The 25,467-nt window shown below is 39.2% G+C and overlaps 1 protein-coding gene across 5 annotated transcripts in view; it reads left to right on the forward strand.

Annotated features, from left to right (window-relative positions):
• Positions 1-25,467, forward strand: part of GAB1 (GRB2 associated binding protein 1) — a 101,638-nt gene that overhangs the window by 22,104 nt on the left and 54,067 nt on the right. The window contains exon 1 of one of the 5 annotated variants that reach the window (XM_075751216.1): positions 4,812-4,837. The exons of 3 other annotated variants lie outside the window; for them this stretch is intronic. Coding sequence is in view for 1 of the 2 variants with exons in the window: in XM_075751212.1 (XP_075607327.1) it covers positions 24,960-25,010 (51 nt within the window). In the remaining variant the exon portion in view is untranslated. Of the gene's footprint in view, positions 1-4,811; positions 4,838-24,944; positions 25,011-25,467 lie in introns of those variants that run through there. One more of the 5 variants, XM_075751212.1, reaches the window with a different exon arrangement.

Consider the following 25,467-nt stretch of genomic DNA (forward strand, 5'->3'; position numbering starts at 1 on the left):
AAGAACTATCTACAGGAATAAATTTTAAAGTATTTAAGAACATATAGACACTAGCACACTCTTAGAGTAGAGAAACTTTGTATTTTTTTATAACTGTGAGTTCTATGCTCTGGAGGATTTCTTCATGTATTATCATCAGTGTATACACCAAAAGTTACATGATCTGCAGTGTCTTGCAGTAGTATACTGATGGACTGATCTCTGATTAATAGCTTTTCCTTAATTCATGAGGGAAGAATGAAATGAGACAAATAACTTTATTGATTCCATTTCAGACTTACTGACATGCTGTGAATCTTTCAATTCAAATCGATAGATACCTTGGTAGCCGTAGCAGAAAAATACCTGGCCTCCTGGCAGAGATGTCCTTTCCCGTGTCTGCCTTCAGGCTGCACTGGAGTCTTGAACAAGAGTGGGAGCAAGTGGAGTGGGAGCATCGGAGCAGGTCTTGGCAGCTATAGGATTTTATAGACGGTTCTTGCTATAAGTACATTAAAGGCTGGTTGCGAAATATGACTTGGTGACAGAGCAGTGAATTGTTAATCCAGGATGGGGCTAGAATTTCAAATTTGTGAACTTTTGGCATGGAGGGAAGGGTGGGGTTTTGGAAGGAATTTCATTAGTTGGATCGTGATATAAAATGCAGAGACTTTAACTGTGAATAACTCAAAAACTAACTTGGAAGAACTTTTCTGTTGAAGTTATTACTTGACTCAGAAGCCTTCATTAGTGAATATTCCTGCTCGGGCCTGATGCATGGAAGCAGAATTTCCTTTTTTGTTATGTTTGTTTAGAGGTGTTTGGGGTTTTTTTCTGGCAATGCTGAAATGTGAAACCTTTCCTGTTGGCATGCTGTCCGATGTAACTGCTTCTTTGGTAGTCTCTTTCTTGCTGTGCAGAAAGAGGAGTCATCTACTCCTCTGCTGTCTGTGGAGAGCTTTGCGGGACATAATCTTTTTTTCCTTGGAAAATTACTTTTTTGCTTTTTATTCCACAGATGTGATGCAAGGCTGTGTATAGGACCCACGGACTGACAACAGTATGTTGGGAGAAAAGTCTTGCATTAATTGTTCCATCTGTTTCATTCCTGTTGTATCTTCTTGGCTGCCCGTGAAATTCTGCATTTTGGAATTGCAATGCTTATGAGAGTGTGCCTTAGTGTCTTGGGAGTTGTCTTGTGGCATCACTCATCATAAGAGGAATCAGCAAAACCCTTTTGGGTTAAAAACAGGAAAAAAAAAAAGTAGTTCTAAAAGTAGACTGTGGGCTGGTAAATGCTTGCTGGTCCAAATGCCATGTGAGTGATGGACGTGTGGCTGCCGATCACCTGAGGACTACTTCACTTGTCCCATGGGCTATGGTAGTTGAGCCTCAGAAGTAGTCCTGGAGCTTTGTGAGGTTCCTAGATAGACTTGGTGGTGATCTAACAAAGTATACTTTTATATTTCTAATTAATCTTTACCCTGCATTGAATCCAAGCATAAATTCAACATTCACAATATTACTCTGTAAGTTTATCTATGCCTTCAAAGACAAAAAACCATACCAATTTGAAAGTACTAATGCAAAGGTATGCAGAAGTGTGTACAAACTTGTAAGGTGTTTCTCTCTGCAGCTGTTTTGACTTAAACTAATGCTGTCTCTAAGTCAAGCATCCAAAACTTGGAAGATACTTGAAGTGTAAAGTCTTCATTTAAAAGTAACAGGAGAGCTCCCATCTGAAATCACTGTGCTATATTGTCAAAGTGGATAAGCAAGAGCCATCTAAGGTAATCCACATCATGTTGTGGATATTGTCACTGTTGCTGAGGAACTCAGGACACCTGGTTGGTGGCTGGCTGGTATCTCCAGCAGATGCTTCTCAGATTGAACTTACCAGGGCTCAAAAATTTATTATTTGGGTCTAGTGCACCCTTTGCATTTGGAAAGGCAGGTGAAGTTCTGACAGCATCCTTTCCTCATAACCTTCTCCTCCCTTTTCTGGAGCAAAGTGGTCCTTCTACAAGTCTGTCACCACCCAGTGTTTGCAGTTGCTATGGGGGAATGCGTGTGTACGTATTTTTACTTTTTTTTTTTTGTCTGCAGTAGAAATATAGCACATCCACAATGGAGCTCTTTGCTGTCTTGTTGAATGACATTTTAAGAAAAAATGGTTTTGCAGAACAAGATATACAGACAAACTTCTTTCTCTGCTGTTGCTTATCTCTGCTGGATTTCTCTTCTCATGACTTGATGAATGTTTCTCCTTCAGACAGAAGCTTTTGTTCTTATTTTGGTCTCTGAGTATAGAAACTTGGAGAGTAGCTGGCCTGCAACAGCAAAAAGGTGTGCTTGAGAGGAGAGGTGGTTTATTGGGAGCTTTAGAAGTGAACCTACACCTGGTGAGAAGGGAGTGGCGGGAATAACTTGCACCTAAGAAAACAAACAAAAAAAACCCAAAAGGAATAGGAGAACTTTGTAATGTTACAGTCTCTTCCATCTGCCTAAGGCAAGGTCACTAAATTCACCCTTTGCTTTCACTTGGTGTGGGAAGCCTTAGCCTTATAATCCAGAAACTACTGAAGAAAAACTGTTTCTTCCATTGCGGTTTTTATCCTTTTTTCCTTGCCTTTATCTTGACAATTAAACTGTATTTCTTCAGAGGAAGATCAGATGTTCTTTTAATGTTGCAGCAAAACCGTACCACTTAACCATGTTTTGATGCATAATGTAATCAGCTTGATTGCTTTTTAATATGTCATTCAGACCTACAGTTGCTGTCAGCTGGGCTGAATCTGTTCTCTTGGGGAATTTCAGTAATATTTTCTGGTGGATCACAGCACCTGACGGTAACATGGGGTTTTTTTCAGGGCTAAATCCCTGTCCCAGGGGTAAATGGTGACTTTACAGGGGAAAGCTGAAGCAAGCTGTGGAAAAAGTGCTGGGTTCTTGGTCTTCCCCTGCTACTGCAGTGGGGAGGGAAGGGCTGAACGGAGTTAAGGCTCTCTGTGCCTCGTGTACCAGGCAGCAGAGCTGCACTGGTATGTGACACGCCGAAGTGATGCTGGGTACCTACCTTGCAGGTTTTCTCAGGTGGAGAAGCTGAGGGGGATGGAGTGGCAGCCTGGAAGCTGTGCTGCTGAGAAGTCTTTCTTCCTGGATATTAGTTGTGCATAGCTCATGATGGTTTGATCACTGCAAAACTAGTACTAAGCTGTAACAGCTTTAAATGCTGTTCTGTTTACTTTGCAAATCACAGTGCCAGGTTGCATTAAGAGACAGGGTTTTCCTTTTTGAATGTTTTGTTCTTGAGAGGCTTTATTGACAGTATGAGGTGTGAAAATAAGGCATGCATGTGGCTGTGCTTTTTTTTTCTTCCCCATCTGAATGTGGTAGTGTATCAGCTTTAATATGAATATCATCTTGCTAAAATACCAGCTGGTTGAATGTGGGACCTTTTAATGTTATGCATTCTTGATTAATTGTGAACTAGACAGGTTTGAGTAATTAAGATTTTCAGTTTTCTTATTGGTACATGCTGGTTCTAGAAGGTACAGGTGCTTCCATTTCTCCTTCATTAACAGGAAATGTTAAAAAAAAACATGTGGGCTCATTAGAAATCTGCAAGTGACATAGGTAAGAAATTACATTTAGCATTTTCATGTGTTTGCTTGCTTAAGCATGCTGTTATAACTTAAGTATTCTGAGATCTTAGCAGCAATGTGCCTAGTTTTGAACTTCCGTGGCAAGATGCTTGGCTGCAGCTTGAATAAGTTAAATATGGCGAGTAACTGGTTTATATATACTGGGCAAAAAAAAAAAAATCTGACATAATGAAGTACTTGTGAAGTGTCCTTAAGGAAAAAAAAGTTCTCTGTGTGGGAGTGTGAGGAAAGATTAAAATTGAGACAGTCAGTAATCCCCCTCCCCTCTTCTTAAAGAAAGAAGACCTTCCAAGTAACACTGGAGAAAGGAATAAATGTCACTAATTAGAAAGACTTCAAGCATATTGATTAAAACAAGGCTAATAACTTATCTCTTCAGGCTGATTCTGCACTGCATGTGACTTTATCTTGCATAAAATATAGATACTGGTTTCTCATTGTCATGTCTGCTTCTCTGGTCTTTCCTCCTCCCCTCTTTTCTCTGTAGAAAACTTCTTGGCGAGGCTATTGATGCAAATTTGACCTTTAAGTTTTTGACTGAACAGCTCGTGTATCAGGAAATAGCTCAGAATGTGCAAGATAATTTATCACAGGAATTTAGTGCGTTTTATCACTCTATGAAACTTTCAAGGCCTTTTAAAAATCTCTCTCTTTAAACTTAGCCTTTACCATGAAGAAGTTCTGCTTGTCAGGTGCCTCTGTGAGGTGCTCGATCCAAGGCTGGTGCACCTTGAGCTGCTTACTGTGGTGAGGCTGAGGAGGCTGGGTCCCGTTGCCTTGTAAATACCTTGGTGTTTGAACAGTGACAGCTACCTAGCAGGGAAGGGGGATGTCTGCCTGGGTTGTTGGGGTTTTTTTCTGTTTGTTTTGAGCCAAATCGCGGCCTGCGTTAGGTGCCTGCAGGTGCCAGCGTCGATAATGCTCCAGTGCCGGTCCCGCGTGAGTGAGCTGGTTTCTCGCTCAGCTGCCTCCCGGCAGTGAGTGGGGGAGCTGGGCGAAGGGTGCAACTCCCTCCATTTTCTCTTGCTGTCCCCTGCCTGTTGCTTCTGTGGCCGTATTAATATGGAGCAGTTGAAGTCACTCAGCTGGCTGTGGGCCAGCCTGTGCTGTATGTGCAGCTTCTGTGAAGACCACTCTCATGCGCAGAGCGGTGATGTGAGTCGGGAGATAGAGAGGGGCAGCGCTGAGGAAAGGTATGTCTTGTCTTTCTGTCCCGCCAACTTCGGCATATCCCAATCCTGCTCGTGTGCTTGACATTTCCTTTCTTCTCCTTACTAGCCTCCCTTTCTATCCCACTGGGATAATTTTACTTTTTTTCTGGTTAGACAAACCGACGCTGTTTTGTGAGCTAATGGTCTGTCTCCATTAAGTCGTTAAGCAACCGCGTTTCATTGATGAAAGTCTTGTTCCACAGACTTGGCGTTTAAGGTAGTAGACTATCTCTGTGTAACAAAGGGGCAGGTGTGCAGCTATAAGCATGTCATACAAGCCAAATTTTTTAAAATCGTAGCAGGAGTTCCTTTGCACATCACAGCTACTGGTTTAATAAATAGCAGTAGCAACTCGGTTCATCTTGAAAGTTTGTGTATTTACCTTTTCTTTTTGGAAGAGCCAAGCTTTTTGCCTAAAATATTGTAGAGGTTACTAAACCGTGGTGAAAAAGTCATGTGAAAACTGAAGTCATCTTGACAGGGATTTTGTGTCATAATTCAGTAAGCCCATTTCACAAGCCTAGAACTTGGTAGTATTCTTTGCTTGTAGTCTCAGTGGCTTTTTACTTGGATGTAAAGAGACTTTAAACGTGTGGTGAAACACTAACTGGATTTACTACGGTATTTAACGTGCTTTTCCTTGAAACAATGTCGGTCAACTTTTAGAGAAAGCAGTTCCTCATAATCTTTTTATGAGCTGTCCTCAAGAACTATAATAATAAAAGGGTGAATGTTTGAAAACATACCACAGAAAGCTAACGAAAAACCCCAGTGGGTTATGTTTCCTTAGAACATTTAGCTTGGAGGGAAAAAAATTCCTACTGGGGGTTTGCTAACCATCTCGATGCTCATAACTATCTGAAAAAGCCTAATAAACAATTGAAATACAATCTTTGCTATTAAAGTAACTTTTTTTAATTTCTGTGATACCGCAGTGATTTGTGTTTATGTTAAATCTCTGACTACCAGTTTACCAAGGCTGTTGCAAAACATTTTGTTTCTTCCTAGTGCATTAGATAGATGTATCTGGCAAGTGACTCACTCCATGCTTTTAAGAAAAGCTTTGTGATAGGCAAAGAGAAAAGGGAGGTGTGTTTTGGAGATGTACATGCTTTATCTCTCTCCCTGTGAAGAACAGACTTCTTTTTTTTTCCCCTTGCGCATCACCAGTGTTAAAGAAACCACTGTGAGACAATGTATTGTTCAGGGATACCTGGTGTTCACTCCAAGTGAGGAAAGGTAAAACTAACCTTGGCTGCTGTCATGGTCCAGGTACTGGCATTCTCATAGTGAAAATAAACTTTACTGCACTATTTCTGCTTCTAGGAGTAATTGTACAGACTTTGCTTTAAAGGAGGAACTTTGCCCTGACTATGCCTTCGAATTTACCCAACAAATTACATAGCAGTAACACTCATGTGAAAGATTTGTTGTATGTTTTTTTGTTTGGGTTTGTTTGCTTATTTTTTAGCTGTAGACTTTTGGATATGAGCTTGTAAGACTGGGGTCTGAGATATTGCTTGATTTGCATGAATTTCTGTATCTTACATATGCAGTTTTTACCTATAACTCCCTCTCTTTCTATGAGGCTTGAACAAACACTTTCCTCTGGCTGTATTTATCCAGTTAAAAGCATAGGAGAATAATTTGAATAGTATATTCTGAGTAGCAGGTGTCTATAACAGCCCATATGAAATAAAACTAGGCTTTCTTTTTCAGTGTCAGGATCTGATGGTAATATAAAATGGGAATATCTGTAGAGAAAAGTGAAATAGTTTCTGGTCACTTATTTCAATCTGACTTAGTTTTTCTGTGTGCATAATAAAAAGAAATGCAGAGTACTAAATGGCAAAGCAGAAGGGACTGGGGAGATGGCAAAGCATTTCACCTTCTCAATCTGTCAAACCAGATAACATAAAACTGAGTGTTTGAGCTCTTTTGTGGTTTTAAATATTTTCCGTGCATGCTTCTCCTTGTGTATGTGTTTTTTTACAATAGTTCTTCAGAGTACCAGGAGTATCCCTTGTGCTTTATTACAAAGAGTCTATGTACTCTCGGCATAAATACCAACCTCATAGCTTCACCCCAATATGGATTTGTCATAAAAAAAAAAAAATTCTATTTATGCTTTGCTCTTATCTGTAGTTCTTAGTTTAATTATTTGTACCTCTCAGATTATACTTCCCTGTTAAAACACTTAGATAATTCCTATTCAAGTATTTCTTCTCCTTCTTTCATGATCTAAAGACAAAGGAAACATGAAACATGACAGGAGTTGGTGCTTTCTCTACAGGAGCCAATGCTTTTTCCTCATATTGACTCCTTTCACTTGTTTGATCTGCAAACTTGGTTTTATTCCACATAAACAGCATTACAGTGACAAGATGGGTTCTGCCTTTTCTAACGCATCCCTGGTAAATAAGATAGATGTGTGTTTCTATGCGATTGAAGTGAGTCAATTGGGTAATGCCATGACAGCTGAGAAATATCTATCGAAATGCAGGAGTTGGACTCTGTGTTTCCTTTTGTTGTCACTGTTGATATTCCACACGTGCAAACGTAAAGTCAATATGGCAACTTGAGTTTTGCTTGGTGATTTTTTTTTTTGTTTTTTTCTTTGTTTTCTCTTTCTTTTTTATTTCTGAAAAGCTCAGGGCTTAGTTTGTTCTTGGAGCTACTGCTGTTTGCACTGGGCTGCTGAATGTCTGAAAATGGACCAAGTTTGTGGTAAAAGCAGGAGCCTATAACCAAAATACTGGAATTCACAGGTGTTGGCAACATCTCTTTGAAAATGCCATGCTACTTTTGGACCTGCAGGTGATAGCAATAATAGTCTTGCATTCAGAGGATATTTCAGGAAAATTCCTTGCATGTGATGCAAAAGGGAAAGAGCAGTGTATAAAACAGTTGCTTGAATGTTTTTGCGTATGTGTTGCCCAATGAAGAGCCATCTATGCTTTACCAGTTGTATGAAACTTGTTCAAATTAGTAAAGCTTCTTTTTGGGTAATCCATTCGTGGAGCTGCTGGTTGTGCTGCAAAGAGGGGGAGAGGGGTTCTAAAAACTCAAATGGCCAAAAAGACCTTTTTTTCCCCACAGTTCATCCAACCCTTTTTTTATCATAAGAAATGTTTTCTGTGCTTACTAAAAAGAGGATCCTTAACTTTGTATGTGGCTTAATTTTTAACTCCTTGAACTAGTCTTGGTTTTATCAAGACCAAGATTGTAACTGGAAAAAAGGAATATGATGCTCCTACTGTCACTAGCACATACTGTAGTAAGCCTCAGCAGCATTGAATCGGTGTAATTCTGATTGTTTGGATTAGTTCTTCACCGTTTTAGAGGACACCCCTCCAGAGACTGTTTCCTTCATTTAAATTCTTTGTCTGCTATCATTTAGTCTGAGGAAAACTGATACTATTTTGATTTCATTCTTCAGAAAGAATTCAAATTACTTTCTAACAGGACACTACTGTGAAAACTTACTCTTTAATAAAAACTAGTAGGTTTTTTTTGCATTGCAATTTCAGCTGGGCCTTGAATCAAAGGCAATTTAGTTCAGTCTACATCAGCTTTAATCTGTGAAACTTAGAAATTCTCTTTTTTTTTTCTGAATAGTTGGGACAGTGTGATCAATTTGTCTATGACTATTCTAATAATAATGGTAGTAATGAGAGGATGATGAGTTGAGGCAGTCACCGAAAGTAGCAATCAGTTTCTTCTGTAAATGACAGTCACAGTGCTAAATTACACCAAGAGCAGTCATAGTCCAAAAGAAACACATCAGTAACAGTTTAAAATTGCAGCACCACATCTTGATGGCATCTTTTGTTTTCTTAATGGAAGAAGTGTCATCAGCATCTTATTGGACCAATCTTTTTGCAAATTGGTAGCAGAAGACTTCTAAGATTCCTTTGTTGGCTCTGAGATGTAGGACACAGCTAATTTGCAAGCTCCTTCATTTGAAGCTTCTTCATTAGAGATAATGCATAATCATGGTTAATAACAGTATTTATTATAATAGTGTATAGTCTGGAGCTGCATCAAATAGTGATTTGTTACTCAATTCTGCTGAATAATTAGCTTGTCCCAGTAATCACTCTGTCCGTGGTTATTTCTTGCAAGAACATCTTGTATTGGAATACTTCTGTCTGGCTTGCTGTATGTGCACTGATATAGCTATAACTTGATCCTTTCTTGGACACATGGGATGCCTAGGTGATACAAACCGTCACCATGTTTCGTGACTACTCTTCCTCCTGAAAACAACTCAACTGTTGAATATTTTCTGAACCATGTCAGGAAATAGGACAATTCTCAAGGAGTTCAGCCGTTCTACCTTGCAGGATCTGTAAAGTTGAGGCAACATTTTCTTCCTTATTTTGCTTTACAGAAGACGTATGTTATCTCCAAGCAAGACTAACCTTAGGCTTTTGTGATTCTGTAATGGCAAAACTTACTGTGCAGAATTTAGCCACCTCTTTCTATACACACCCAATCATTACTAGTGTTTTGTTCAGTTTACACAATTATGTAGATAAAATGAATTACTTTTTATAAGTATAATTTAATAAGCATTTACATAATATGGTTTAGCTTAGATGACCCTTAATCACTTGTGATTCAACTTCTTGCATGAGCAAATTTGACAGTACTTATTTTATGGAAAACACAGAAATGAAAATTTAAAATTAGAGCATATGTTACCACAACTGCATAATTCAGACAACTGTGCGTCATATTGAGCAATGCTGGGAGGACAGTTGATTGCAGGAAGTCTAAAAATACTTTGTATAAGTTTGTTGCCTCATACACACTTGAAGTGGCTGGAAACTCAAATATATGCTTGTTAATGTCCTACAGCTTGCAGTTCCAGGATTTGCAACAGAGAGCCCCTATAGAAAAAAGTAGTGAAGCTTTGAATTTGCGTTCAGAATTATGTGCTTAGGCAGTCAACTGTCTCTTCCTGTGCAAAGTTACTACAGTTTCTCTTTCCCCTTGTAAACATCTGGGATTGTGATAATTCTCTAGATCACCTCGGAAAAACAACAGGACGTTACACTTGCAGGAAATCAATTGTTGTTCTCCCTCTCCTTTCAAAATACGCATCTGCATGCTTGTGTGCACCCATGCGCAGCTGTTGGGAGATTCTTGACGGATGAGCAAGAGTAATTTTCTTCATGATCTTAAGAGGTGCCTCTGATCAAGTATAAATAAATACAAGTAGCTTTCCCTTTTAAGACAGAATCACGAAGACAAAGTATCAAAGGCATAGCTGAGTGCAATCCATACAGAGAGCTTTCCTACAGACGACCTCTGAAAACTGCGGCCGTAGAAGTACGTTCAGAAGGTGGTAAGGTGTGTGCTGCAGCACATCTCCCTCTAGGGCAGGAGAGGGCACAAGGCTAGTCCTGTGTAGACAGGGCTTTGCACAAATACTCATGGTGTGTTACTGCTTGGTAATGCTACGTTAGTTCATCAGGTCTTTCTTGGGGTTGATTAATCGGTTTTCCTTCTTCTTGCAGGTCTGTTTCTTCCATGATACTTTGCACCTGGAACAGCTTACCAGTACATATATCTTGTCTTTGTTTCATGCATGCACTTTAGTACTTCCCCGTCTTCCACAAAACCTGCTGTACTTTGTGAAATACTTCAAGTGTGCTTTTAATAAATTAATGAGACTGTTCTCTTTTGCTTTTTGACTGTAAACTTATACCATAAAATATTATGTAGTTTCAATTCATATGTTAACGAATGACTACTTGGTAGTCTTGAAACAATGGTTGAAATTGCTGTCTTACCAAATGTTGGTAATTTATGATTGTAAAATCATGTTGTTTCTGATGTATGTATACCATATCTCTGTATGTAATAATGTACAACAAAAAGTAGGGGCAGGAGGTGGAGTCCAAAAAAAAAGATGTTATCCTTTATTTTCAGACCTGAATCTGCACTACAGAGATTAGAAGATATCACAGGTTGCTTATTAGCAACATCTTAGGTTCAGGGTTCATTCTGCTAGAGCTCTGCTGTGTCTGAAGACTTGTCTAGGCCAGCTTTTTGACTATTAGTAAGGCAACGCCCTGGAGCTTGCTAGTCTTCAGATGGTCTGTCCCCTGATAATGGTTGTTCACTGCTGGCCTCAGAGAGTTGGTTGGGGAATAATATCAGAAGAAGTGATCAGGCTTCCTTGCTCTGAGCCGCTTGAATACAGCGTGTTTATCAGCCTATATATATGTACGTGTGTATCTTGTCTAGTGCTGTTCATTTAGGTTTTTCAGTATACTAGACAGGAACTGCAAGGGCAGGCTGAGATACGCCTTTTTACAGACGTGGTCTTGGCGGTGCCGTACAGCATATATGCTGAGGTTTGTGGTTCTGAACTACATCCATTGTAAATCCTGTAGGTGAGGTTTGAAAGCATGCTGGCCTAAGGAGCACCTGTACTTTCCCAGGACGGACTCTTTTAAATATGCAAAATTATAAAAACACCCAAACAACCCCAGTCCCATACGTAATGTGGTCAAATGTCCATCTCCAGAAGCATTTTCTCATCTTTAAAGTTTTCTGTGGGTGTAAGTTCCAGTACAGCTTCACACTCTGCTTCATCATAATGGAGTCAGAAAGAAATTACTGTCAGGTGGGAAGATATTTCTTAAAACATTCTTTCAACATTTGTGCCTATTGCAATGCCTTGGTTAGAAGTGTGGAGCAATCTGTAGGTTCTGACCAACAAGAAATGTGTCAGAAATGGCATGTTTTTATGACCCAAAATGACTTGTCAGAGATCAAGTATTATTATGGTCTTGTATACCAAGCTTGAGATGATAATTTCTTGATATATGGCAGTAATTGGAAAACTCTTTTAATTATTTTTAGAACTGCAGTTCGCAAATCCCTATTTCCTGTTCGTCCTGTGCTGCAAATCAGTTTCTTCCTGTCTTTCACTCTTTTTCATTCACTGGTTGCTTACGTGTTTGTGCAATTTTAGTGTGCTTATAGAATACCTTGCACTAGGGAAAAGATTTTAGGAACTAGGAGATCCATGAAAATAAGCCAATTCTGGAATTGCATGAATCTGTTAGCTTCTATCAAAAAGAAGACTATTTCTTAGTATAGTCTTAGTCTATTCTGAATGATCGGTCACCTGCAAGAGTGAATTCTTACCTACTGCTCTTCCCCCATCCTTCCCCTCCATCTCAGATCCTCAAGAAAAATGAGCAGAAAGGTGAATAATGACTTGATATGTTCAATAAACTTTTTTTTTTCCCAGGGCAACATTTTTCTTTTCCTTTTTTTTATCCTCTGAGCACTCTTGGTGATTCACTGGTGTTTTACCATTATGAACAAGTACTTGGATATCTGTATGATGCTCAGACTGGGTTTAGTCAGCAATATAGCATGCTTGTTTGAGAGCATGTGCCTTTCTGCTGTGAGTATCAAAAACAATTTTGAGAATATAATGGTACCACTGATAAATGAATGACAGAAACCCAATAAAGTCTGCACTCTACTATTAGAAATGAAATCTTGCATCCTAATGCAGCTTTCCTAGGCTTTGTGTGACTCTCCTACCTGGGCTTAGAATTACTTTAATCTAAATGACAATTTTATAGAACATCAAACAGAGGCATTAAGCAAACCTGGGACGCATGGTAAAACAGAATTTCATATGAAGTTGATCTCTTTTTGGTGTTTTTTTCCGCACTGAGAGTGCAACTCATATTTTTTTTTGACTTTTCATTTAATTAGCATTTTGGATCCCTATGGAAACTAACATAATAACATCAGGAATCTTATTACAGATAGACCAACCAATGAATTTCAAAGTTTTAGGTTGCCTAACATCTCCCATTATAGTATTGTCTTGGTTAAATCATGTTTTAACTGGTTGTGCTAATGACTTTTTGTCCTGGATATCTGTCGTAAGCTCACTGTGTGAGAAAAGGAGTGAAAATGAGATAATTATTGGTTTGTTTAAGGACGATGTCCTTCCCTGTCCTCTCCGCCCTGTTAAATTCTTTCAGAACAAGGCTGAGAGACCCTGAGAGGCATTTCGGGTTTTTTTCAACAGGAACTTTTTGTGGTGGGGTGGCAATATCTTGTTTTCTGAAGGCTGTTAGCAGACTTTTGGAATATTGTTTCCTTGGAAACAATATTAAGTTGCTGAGTAGGACAGAATTAAATATTTAGGTCTATTAAAGGTACAGAAGCTTAGAAACAGACACTTGTGCATTGCCCGTATTCCATGCTTACAGAGACTACATGGCTCTTTCTAGGTAGATTTCAGTGCTATGTTAGTGACAGAATGAATAATAATGCTGCTTTTAATGTCAATATTTGATACTTCAGATGGAGTAAAATATTTTTAGAGATCTTTTTCCTACTCATTTCTTTTTGAAGCTGTCAAATGCATTTTCCCTCCTCTGTATTTTCTCCTTTTTATCAGTGCAGTTATTTTGACACAGTAGTGGAAGAAGCAACGTTGATTTGTAGCTAGAGTTTTGATTTTGTTTATTTTTAAAACTATATGAACAATTTAACCTCTAAATGGGGAGAGATCAGATTGTATAGTAGCTTGTCTGCCTGCCTTGCTGTTTCACTTGCATTTGCTCTTTGGGGTGTCTCACAGACCATTCAAAGTTACTTTGTAAACAGGAAGTGATTTTATTGTTTTCAGAAAGCTCTTGCTCAGTAGATGGTGTTTCAAATGGCAGAGGATTTGAAGGTCTTCGCTTATGCAAACTGTCCTTTGGCTTGTGCATTTGTGGTAAAAATAAAATTTCAAAACAGTCAACAAATACATGGTTTGACAGTGGCTTGATTATTTATACTCACAGAATTACTGAGATTGGAAGAGATCTCTGGAGATGTACTCCAACTGCTTTGCTCAGAGCAAGTTGTTTAGGGCCGTGTCCAGTTGGGCTTTGAGCACCTCCAAGGATAGAGACCTGTCTGGTCAACCTGCTCCAGTGTTTAATCATCCTCACAATAAAAAAGGCTTTTCTTGTGTTTAAATGGAATTTCTTGTATTTTCAGTTTGTGCCCGTTGCATCTTGTCCCCTTACTAGGCACAACTGAGAAGAGTCAGACTCCATTGTCTTCTACCCACTTGGTATTTATATGCATAGATAAGATCCTTTTCTCTTGGCTAAACAGTCCCAACTCTCAGCCTTTCTGTATATGAAAGATGCTCCAGCCTCTTAATTATCTCTCTAGCCTTTCCCTGGACCTGCTCCAGCATGTCCGTGTCTCCCCTGCAGAGGCCAGAACTGGACCCATAGCTCCAGATGTGTCTTACCAGACTGAGTAGAGAGGAAGGATCACTTCTCTTGACATGCTAGCAATGCTCTGCCTAATTCAGCCCAGAATGCTGTTGGCCACCTTGAGGCATGTTGCTGGTTTATGGTCAGTTTGTCTACCATGACTTTCTCTACAAAGCTGCTGTCCAGCTGGCTGTCCCTCAGCCTGCACTGATGTCTGATGCTGTTCCTCCCAGGTGCAGGACTTTGTATTTCCCTGTGCTGAACTTCATGAAGTTCTCATTGACCCATTTCTCCAGCCCGTTGAGGTCCCTCTGAGTGCCTGCACAGCCATCTGATATATTAACTGCTCCTCTCAGTTTTGTATCATCTGCAAACTTGCTGAGGGTGCACTCTGTCCCATCATTTGTGAAGATACACAACAGAATTGGCTCCAGTATTGATGCCTGGGGTATGCCACCAGTAACTAACCTCCACCTGGACTTCATGTTGCTGATTGCAAGCCTCTGAGCCTAGGAGTTCAGCCACTCTTCAGTCTGCCTTTCTGTCCACTTATCTAGCCCATATTTCACTGGGTTTGTCTATGAGAATGTCATGGGAGACAGTGCTGAAAGCTTTCCTGAAGTCAAGATAATTAAAAATTCACTGCTTGTCCATAATCCCCTAAATCAGTCATTTTGTCAGGTTGATCAGGCCTAATTTTCCTTTCATAAATTCATTCTCACTACTCTTGATCATAGTCTTGTCCTTCATTTGTTTGGAAGTTTGAGAAATCAAAAGTGTTAACTCAGTATAAAAGTGATAAAGTCTTGGCGAGAGAATCAGCGTGACCCAGTTTTATATTCTATTGTGGAGGGTCAGCATTCATTTGGGTAGCAGGGATAAGTTATTTGTAAGCCTCTGTTGTGATTTAACTTCAGCCAGCAACTAAGCACCACATAGCTGCTTGCTCTCTCCTGGCTGGGGATGTACCTGCTCTGTTGTGGGCTTATCCATGGCCATATGCTTTGAGATGCTCCAGCATGACCTCATGCACAGCCACTGATGCTTCAAGGTGCGCCTGCTGCAGCATGGACTTATCCACAGCCACAGGTGTGAGAAGCAGAACAGCCTTGGCTCTGTGTAAGCCCTGCTCAGCAGTAACGAAAACATCCCTGTGTCATCAACACTGTCTTCAGCACAAATCCAAAGCATGGCCCCGTACTAGCTACTATGAAGAAAGTTAACTCTCCCAGCCCAAACCAGCATGGTCTCTATTTTCTTATTTGAAATGCAGAGCTATTTGCCTTCATTTGGGGTGTGCAAAGATGGCATGCTATAAAAATGTGAAGTTATTGAACTGCTTGGATTGAGTATGCCTGTGGAAAAGCAGAAGAGAAAATGTAGATGCTTTTTAAAATATGATACGTTTTTATCTGGAATGTCAGATGACACAGGGTTACCTTTTAGTATCTGCTGTCTTTAAATCCGATTGCTGAGCAAGGCAAGAGTCCCGAGTCAGATCCTGGCTTCAGTTGGGCCAACTGAGTCAGTAGCTTACAAGTCAGTTAATTTTGGATAACAAGATCAAAAGACTTTTTTCCCCCCCACAGATTGCCATACTAGTTTTCCTTTTTCACATGCGTATTTTTAATGAGTATCCTGGCAGTGGATTGAGATGTTTTCAGAAGAGTTGGGGGATGCTTGGTCCAGCAAAATGGGCTGATAATCAGCAACAGGGTTGTAAGGGCCTAAAGCTGCTGCTTCATATTAGTTGTGTGTATGTTTGTTTCAGGTTTTTGTTCATTTGTTTTTTCTGCCTTTTTGGTTTGGGTTTTTTATTTTGAGATTCCTGCTTTTTACAGGTTGTGTCAAATTGTAAGTGGTTCTGCGTATTTCCAACCTCAATATGAACAAGATTATAGCCTTATATGCTCATCTGGTCTCCTTTATTTAATTTCCCTTTCCTTCACATTATTAAAAGCAGCTAATGGTAAAAGGATACACTAGAGAAGAAGTTCTGGGTTAGGGAGACCTGTTTTAGAAAACAGTCAAGTCTAGATACCCTTAAAGTCTAGGTAGCCCTTAAAAACAACCAAAACGTGTTGTTAACTATGTGTTAATATCTGTGCTTTTGTTTGTGCATTGGTTTTTTTTCTTGCATTGAATGAAGATGTGTTGAAATTTTGGTAGCACAAACATTTTCAAGTGCTTTGGGAAAAGCATAAGAAGTAAAGCCAACGCGATAAGGCAGTGCTAATTTAACAGGTACGTCTTTGATTTTTGCCCGTGATTCTTGTGTTGCTTTGGGCAAGCTGTTTAATCTCTCTTGTATAAAATGCTGATACTAGAGGAGCTTGGTTTTTTTGTCTTTCAAGCCTGTGTAGCATGGCTAACTTTTTTGAACTGTATGTACAACAACTGGATCCCTGTGTTACCTAGGAAGACATTAGAACTCAGGGCTATTTTTTTTTTTCCCTTGCAACCAAAGAACAAAATATAGGCTAAGTTTAGTTTTAATATTTAGATTTTTCCATTAGCCTCATCTGTTGAATAGAACAAGTTTTATTTGTACATATGTTATGTTACTTTGAGGTTAGATGCTTCTTGCTTTGGTAAATGAACAGTATTAATTACTGTAACGTTTTTATGTTGGCAACAGTAAAACAGCCAGTGTGCTGTGCTTTGAGCTCCATTTGATAACTGGGGAAGCCTGTGTTTCAGAAGAGGCAGCTACTGATGTTCTATGAAGCTTTATGATTTTCCAATGTGAAATTTATTAACTATAAACATGTAAATTGTTATATGGAAACTTCACGTTCTCCATGAGGCAGCTATTGTGCTTTGCTATGATTGAGCATAAAGCATATGTAAAATTTAAAAATGGATTGTAGCTCATAACCTGTTGGGTAGAAGTGATATTAATTTTACAATTTCTTTTTATCTTGTGAGGTAGAAACTTTCACGGTTTTGGTTTCTGTGCATGGCAGTCATCTAGCTGTAGGAGTGATAGCAGAGTAAGCCGATTAGCATGATTGATACTGCGTGTCAGGGGACTGGCATAATGGGCTACCATTGAGACTGCATTGTGAAACCGCACATGGATGAGGTAATCTCATTAGATGATTAAAACCTTCACTGGGTCTACTAGATTGCAGAGCTTTCAGTTATATTGCTGTTGGGAACTGATGTTAAATAAGTGTAGTGCTCTCCTTGGAGTGATGCTGAAATGGAGATCTCGCTGGGTTTTTCTCCTGGATAAGAGTCGCAGTTGGTGGAGGCTGATGAAGGGGGTTCCATCTTCCTGTGTTTTAAAGTAAGATTCTGGATGATGATGTCATTTTTCTTTTAAAGTCAGTGTCAGGCTTGTACTAGTTTAGTTTTATTATACTTTGCTGTTCTTTGTGAAATTCGGTAGTATTAGTGTTAAAAGGATATGTTTCTGCTTTGTGTAACTTCTATGTCCCTACAGCAAAGGGGAATATGACAGTGCATATGACAGTTGTGTTTTTATAAAGTAACTGTTTTTTCTGAAGGTTGGCTTTGTCTTGACCTAGGATGAGGTATAGTGTAAGTGATGGTCCTCATCTTGGTCAAGTGCTACTTGTTTTAAGAAGCTCATTGAAAAAAACATTGAATTTCAAATGAAAAGTAGTATACTTGACCAGTTGTATACTTGTGCTTTGTTTTTGCTAGGAACGTAAAATGAAAAACTAATGTTTCTAATTCTGGGACTCCAGTGTTACAGTATTTATAGTAGAGGGGTTACTAGAACAGAATTTTGGAAGGTCAGGACTACTATTGAGACTGGCAATAACTACCGTTGCTGCATAGTCAGGTTTTTCTGTATTAAAGAATAGCCCTATTAATCCGTTGGGGGCAGGGGGGGAGGGGGAACAAACAGAAGAAACATTTCTAGCTTTCCTTGCATCTTGTGAGCAGTAGGTCCATTTCTGTTGCGTAGAGAAAGTACTATGTGATATTAATAAGCACATGTGCACATCCAGTGAGACAAAAGCACAGATACTCTGTTGTTTTGGTAAGGGGTCCCCAGCCAAGGTAGTATCTTCTGAACTCTGTCAAATGTGGTCTATTTATTGAGCAGTTCTGCAAGGAAGTGATCTTTGTCTAAGGGCTATTTAGGATCTGGTGTCAACACCCCACCCCCAAAACACACACACAAAAAATCCCCAAACCCCACAAAAACCCCAACTCAAAAACCAAAACCCACAACAACAACCTGTTCCAGCATGTGAAGTGGGGAAATATGCACACTGGGAGGATAATGTTCTTCCATGTGTATTTGACAAAAAAAAAAAGCAAACTTGCACAAGTTACTAATGGGTTGTAGACAGCAATAGTCTGTGAAATGTGATCAGCAGAGCAAGTACACACTGAGTTTTCAGGTTTAATTTTCCTAGTTTAGTAAAAAAAAGCGTAACAATCATAGACATATCTCATATGATTGATTTTAAAATTTAAGGTTATACTTGCTATCAGTGATACGTAAATAAGAGGCAGGCCAATAATTTGCATGCAAAATCAAGTTTTATCGAATACTAAATGCTTAAGAAAATAAATGAACTGGCAAGCATTACAGATTTGTTGATTGCGTTTTTTCCCCTTTTAAACCATTCACAAAGCATTATTTTGTGATTATAGTATAAGTATTTAAGTATATCTTTCTGTATAGTAGATTGGAGTGAATTACAGTATCTGTTATGTATAGTATGGAAATGTTTTCCATTTCAACTTTAACTTGCTCTCCAAGTGTGCTGGCTGAATTGAAGTATCTCAAGATCTCCTATTCGGAGACCTTGGTCAAGTCCTGATGTTGCCTGAGATGCTTGAGGGTACTCATTTAATGGCGCTACTTTGCAGTTACTTTTTACTTTATGGATAAAGCAAGGCCTTGGTACGCAGCTGTATTTTGCTGGCGAAGGAGCTGTTCCTGTGAATAGAATTTAAAATTGTAGAGTATTTCTAGTGAAACAAGGCAAGTGTTTTCATTATGAAAAAAGAAACCTCCTTTGTTGGTATGACTGCAACCCAGTTTACTCTTTCCAGAGCATCTGCCATGAACGGAGGAGAGCAAATCATAAATGAGAAATCTCACAAGACCCTTTTCAAAGGGAGTGAGTTACTGGCTTTACTACTTCATGCGATTTTTCTTCTTTCTGCATGTTGGATCCACTTAGAAAATGAACTTACAGGGGTAGTACCTTGGCCCTGTTGGAACAGATAAGTGGCTTCAGGCTCACCAAGACAGAGGTTAATCCTTGATTGTATTTGTTACTCTGCTTTTCTTATTTAAAAGTTGTAACTCTTTTTCTGCTTACATAGGCTGGTTGTAATATCCGAGAAGTCCATAATCTCTGTTGGCTCATATATACTTGCTTTTAACTTTGTATCTGTAAACTGAGTGCCCTGGTAAACAACTGTAAATAACCTGTCTCAAAGCACCTCTCCTTTGACTGGAATGAGGAGGAAAAAAAAATCACCTTTTTTTAATTTAATTTTTTAAAGTAATGTTGGGTGGAATGAAGTATTGGTGTCAAGTGCCTGAGCTGTTGTAGAAGAGAGGGGGGGTAAGGCTGAGCCCTTCTCATTAGAGACTAAGCGGGAGATCTGGACTACCCAGAAAGCGTATTTTGTCCTTATTCTTTGTTCATAAAGAAAACAAATAGTTTTCTCTACTGAGTAAAACTTTGCCGATGGTAATGTGTGCTTTGAGCGCTAATTTTCCTTTCACTGTATCTGTATAAGAAGTCTATACCCAGTGTTTCTTTGTGTCTTTTGCCTTGAGTTAAGCATGCTGATTGAAACTGCTTGATCTATCTGTCTTTGAAATACTCAGGAGTTACTTTGCTGAGTATGAACCAACTCTTGAGATGGGTGTTTGTGTTTTGGTTTTTTTGGGTGTTGGTTTTTTTGGGTTGTTGTTTGGCTTTTTTTTTTTTTTTAAGAAACCTTTTAGGCTTCTTAAAATAGCATGTTCACAACATATTTTGCTCCACTGTTGTTTTCTTCCTTCCCACCCCCTGCTCCCTCTCCATAACAGCCCGGTGAGTGAACCCGAGCTGCTGCTCGCATTCTACCTCTCTGCTGTTTCTTTTGTAATCTGTTTGTTGAGCTGGCTGGCCTGCCTCCAAAAGTGCATGAGCATGTTTATACATCTAGCCTAACAATAGTATCATAACACCAATTTGTTTAACCTGGGCTGGAAATAACAATCTAAATATTGTGAATCAAAGAGAAAACAGTCATTTGTATATGCTTCTCTACCCTGTCAGCTCATTTCTGTTGTGTCTGATAAAATCACTGAAACTTCTCTTGTGTTCCGTGGGTATGATGCGATACCTCTTTTAAATGCTCAGAGAAGTTCTGCTAGACCTTTTCTTCCAAGCAGCATCACATGCTGTCATCACCTTGCTCAGGCAGAAGGTGTTTAATTTGTAAGTCTAGTTCAAGCACACGTTACTGCAGAAAATCATCTATCCCTGCCGCTGTGGGGAGGGAATTCATAGTATAGCTAACAAACTGTTCGCCTATGCTTTTATTGCAGTATTTGAGCAGAGTTGTGAGAGGTGGAAAGCACACAATTAATACTGTTGATGCTTATTTATTAGTCACAAAGTGACTAACAAATTGATTGATCGGCGTATTTTGCTTAAGGTGCCAAGACTTTGGTATAAGTGCCCTTTATTGTTTCTTTGATTCAGTGACTTGTGATCACTGAAATAATTTTCCTCTGAATTGAAACAACTTGGATGGTGTCCATCAGTAGCTGACGTGAGCAGTCCTAGCAGTATTTACTCTTAACACACCATGGGGCCTCATGTTTAAAGTTTATATTTTTTTGAGAAAAACAAAACATGTTTTTGAACCAAAATGAAGTGATAGTAAAATTTAAACTCTTGTTTTATCATCCCATCCTCAAAATCTTCTGATCTTCACTGTGCAGTGATATGATTTTGCTGTAGTAAAATCTGAGTTGACTTGCCCAATCTGCTGAAATCTGTCTTATTTTCTCTGAAAAATTTAATAATTGAGAGTAAGAATGGCCGTTCCCACCACTCTGGCACGTCAGCATGTTATCAAAAGCGAGAGTGTGTTTGTTTCACATTGCTCAGTCTCTGGCCTCCCTGCCTATCAAGAGAAATGAGTGCTCTCAAATCATGTACGAGCTTTGGTGAAGTGGCACCTGCCTGATAGGGAGCTGACTGCAGCAGTACAAATAATGTGACGTTAGTAGGTGTCTTGTCTTCGCAGTCGGTGACAGTGAAGATATAATCATTCTACATCAGCCGTTTCTAAAATTATGGTTTGACATTGTTGTTATTGGTCTTACCAGTTCTTCTGTCACGACTCACGTTGTGAATAAGCAGCTTCAGCTCTGCAGCTTTCTAGAAAGAAGAGGCTTGCAGCAGAGGCAGAACCAACGTGTTCAAATGCGAAGGTCAGCTGAGTATTGCTTAGAGTAGCTATTTAATTTTTTTTTCTTGTATTTTTGTTAGCCTTTCAGGTCTGGGAGGGAGGGTAGGTGATCAGCTGTGCAAGCAGGGGAGCCATCTGCTTGGAGACCTCTATGTGCCTTACATCTGTTTAGCATTGAGGATAAACAACAGCTTAGGAAACCTGTGTGAAACCTGATGTTGGGTGTAAAAGTTCGCTCCTCTGCCAAATCTCACCTATTTGAAATGGAACACCGTGGCCTGTCTTACATCAGGACCGCTGGCAGTGCTGGTGAGGAGGAGGAGGGAGGCATGCTCAGAGGACGTGGTGAGTGGTGCCTGGCCTGGCTAGCAGCATCCCTCTCTCCTTGCTGTACTCCACAGACAGGTGGATCCTTGTCACACAACCTAATGCAGGTGGCACCAGAATTCCTTAGGGGAGGAAAGACTTTGGATACCACTGTAAGTGGTAGGGAAACCAAGAAACTTCCTTTTTTAACTTGAAGTTTGATATGTTGTTATAGTGACACATCTTTCTTTTTTATATATCTGTATTTAAAATCAAATGAAATCAGTTGTGTATATTACTGGATTCATATAAACAGTGATACATATTTTTAAGAGTTGGGAAATTTTGTACAAGATATTGTTTCTGATTTCAGTGCCTCTTGCTGTTGCCCCAAAGCTCTTCCCATTTTAAGGATTAAAAAATGGTGGTCATCTTTGGAAATAGAATATACTTTTTCGGTGTCATTATGATACAGATGGTGAAAAATAATCAGTGTTACAGCAAATCTGGCAGTCATTATTACTCATAAATAGCTCCAGAATGAAAAGGGTTAAGTTACAAGTTCAGACAGTACCTGCTGAGGTAGGTTGTTTTGTCCATTTGAGATTACCAGCTATTAAAAACATTTTTGAACTGGTACATGTGTACCTTTATAATTCTGTTAGATGACAAACAAAATGTAGAAAAACATGTTTTCCCCTTTCCACAGTTACATTGTTCCTGAAGTGCTGGCAGTAGTAAGAGCTTCCAGTCAGTAAACAAAGTAGATGCCACTTAGATGTATAGGGAGCCAATAAATAAAGTAGCAAGGTGTTCAGTTTTAGATTTCCTTTGCTGCCTGTAAGTTAAAAATTAAACATTTTTATATTAAGTGAAATCAGTTATGAAACTCTTGCACAAAGTTGTAAAAAGCAGTTGGATAATGCAATGCTTGCTTTTCATGTCAAAGAGCGAAGCTTAAAAATGTGAAGTACTTTGCAAGCCAGATAAGGTAAAGGGACTGTAACACTTGAATCTGCTCAAAACTACAAAATAAATAATACAAATCTTGATGGGGTTTAAGTTCTCATAGCAGTGTTGGTGGTTTAATGATAGATTTTTTTTTAATCTATTTTTAATGTTTTTCTCTATTCTGTGATGTGATCCGATGCAAATGAAGAGATGAACAATCTCACTGTACTGAGCAAACAGCAGGCTAATTGTTCACTTTTCATCTAGCACAGAGGAGGAGGGGAATAGTCTGTGATGAGATCAGAAATTCTAGGCAGATTTATTTTCCATGATTCTCTTAGTTGCTCATCAGAAGGATGCTGTTATTAGAAAGACCACCACCACCCCCCCCTTAAAAAAAAAAACAAAAACAAACCTCAGAAAACAACCAAAACAAACCTCCAAAAGGTTAAATGCTTATAAGAAGAAATCCTTATTAGCACTAAAAGGTAGGGGTGGTGATATTTAAAATGTCTTGAGTTTGTGGGCATTTCCTAGATTACAAAGGTGATCTTAAAGGGCCTTTTGCCTCATCTTGTTCTTTATCCAAAGAAATGCCTGGCATGATAATTACATTTTCAGTGCATTTAATGTTGAAATGATGCCATTTAAATTATGTCTCCTTAGATGATAACAAAGATGTTTGTATTCGTCTGCCCAGATACACAGAGTATGACTTTTCTTATCATGCCTAGATGAAACCTTAGATGTGGGATGCTTTTAACTGAGCTCAATGTGAAACACTGGCCATTTGGTAAACTAAATGCCCTTTGTCTGTTAGGGGGTGAGATGTAGGGAGCTGTTCAGCTGGAAGCTACGGCACAGCTGTGGTAGCTGGCCTTGGAAATTAGGGCTGAGAAACAAGTTCCTCCTTTCAGGATACAGCTACATAAAGATATTCTTATTTTTCCTGTGTTTACTTATTGTCATATGATACAGCAAAAGTGTATTAGTCAAAAAGACAAGAGCTGTGAAGTAAGATTTCTCCCAGCAATTGTTGAAGGAAATGTTTCATTTCTAGAAAATACGATATAAAGCTTCTTAACTTTTCACTTACTTAAACTAAGCAAACAAATTTAATTCAAGGTGAGTCTGGGAAGAAGCATGATTATATCTGCCATCTTCTAGGTTTTTTTATTTTCTCCCCGCCCCCCCTCCCCCCATATGCTAACTCCTTAATTTTTTTTTAATTTTTTTTTTTAAATGAAGGCTTCATGGGCCCTGGGGGTTGGCCATTAATTTTAGGCTATTGTGAATGTTAACTACTTAAAAATAGTCATGGAGCCAACCTTGCTTCCTCTCAGGGTTTATCAGTTGGAAGCATCTTCTTTTTATCCTATGTGTAAGTAGAGACCTCTCTGGATTGATGATTTGATCTGTATAATGGAAAATCTAGGCAGGATATCCTTTCTCTGTTATTCCTTGGTGTGATGGCATCAGGTTGTGTCTTAAAATGGGGGAAGGGAAAAGGAGGATCCTATTAGCAGACAAAGTGGTTTCAAGGGACTCTTAAACTGCAGGCTTGCAGAGAACCTCGTATTTACTCTCCTTGTAGAACCATTTGTGCTTCAAGCTACTATTACAGTGTGTCAGTGGCGGCTTCTGCTGCTATGCTCAAAAGCTTGCTAATATGCAATATGGACGTCTTCTATTTGGAAGTTGTTGTGGATACCGTGCTAAAATATATCATGAGGGGCTTCTCTGTAGTTATTTTGAGCACTTGCAGACCTTAATGAAATACTGCATTGACAAGCTAGATCCAGTCTTACCCTGCAGAAGTGCAGTGCCTGAGCTTCCCCTGCCAAGAAAAGAATATTTCTAGTGTAATTCCATGATTAAAATGCCTTTAAAGCTAGGCAGCGCCTAATATGCAATAGAGGTACAGTGAATGCCTGAGGAATTGTGCGCATGGGATAGCAAACGTACTCAAAATTATGTTGGAATGCTACTATGACCTTGCATTTTGGCGTGCTTATAACTATTTCACTGTAATACTCCTAGGCTTGAAACATTGCTTGGCATTTACAAGGTGGAGGACATTACCAGCTTTTGTGATTGTGGAAGAACCTATGATTTAGTCATCTTGTGTTCAGGACAAGGAGTCTGTGTAAAAATAACACTGACTCTTAATGCCCCCCATTCCCTTCTCCAGAAAACACAGTGTAGCTCTTATACAAGAGGTGAGTCCCTCTCTGAGTTAGTTCATTCTGCTCTTATCATCATGACCCGTATGTGTTGTGGTGTAACCGCAAAGGAGGAACCTGAGGGCTTTGGGGAGGGATGACAGAGAGAGGGTGTGATTGTGGGTTTGCAAAAATAATAATCAGCTGGTACTTGGGGTGCAAGACAAAAAGCATTAAAACTAATAAAAATAAATGCTTTAATTGCCTATCTGGGCTTTGGAATCTGTAACCCTCAAGTGTTCATGCCAAAATATTAGTACAATTTAAAGCACATGAATTTTTTACTGGTAACGAAGATATCTGTGGGGTCATTGCTTGGGCTTTTACGTGAGGAGAAGATAAAGATCCTTCCTTCTACACCACAAAGTGCATCCCAGCTACTTAGAATTAGTCAAGGTCCTTCTTGTATTAGCAAATTGTTCCATGACTTTCCATGACCACATTTTTTTATAGT

The sequence above is a fragment of the Balearica regulorum genome, chromosome 4 (genome assembly GCF_011004875.1).
Source record: "Balearica regulorum gibbericeps isolate bBalReg1 chromosome 4, bBalReg1.pri, whole genome shotgun sequence".
Lineage (NCBI taxonomy): Eukaryota > Metazoa > Chordata > Aves > Gruiformes > Gruidae > Balearica > Balearica regulorum.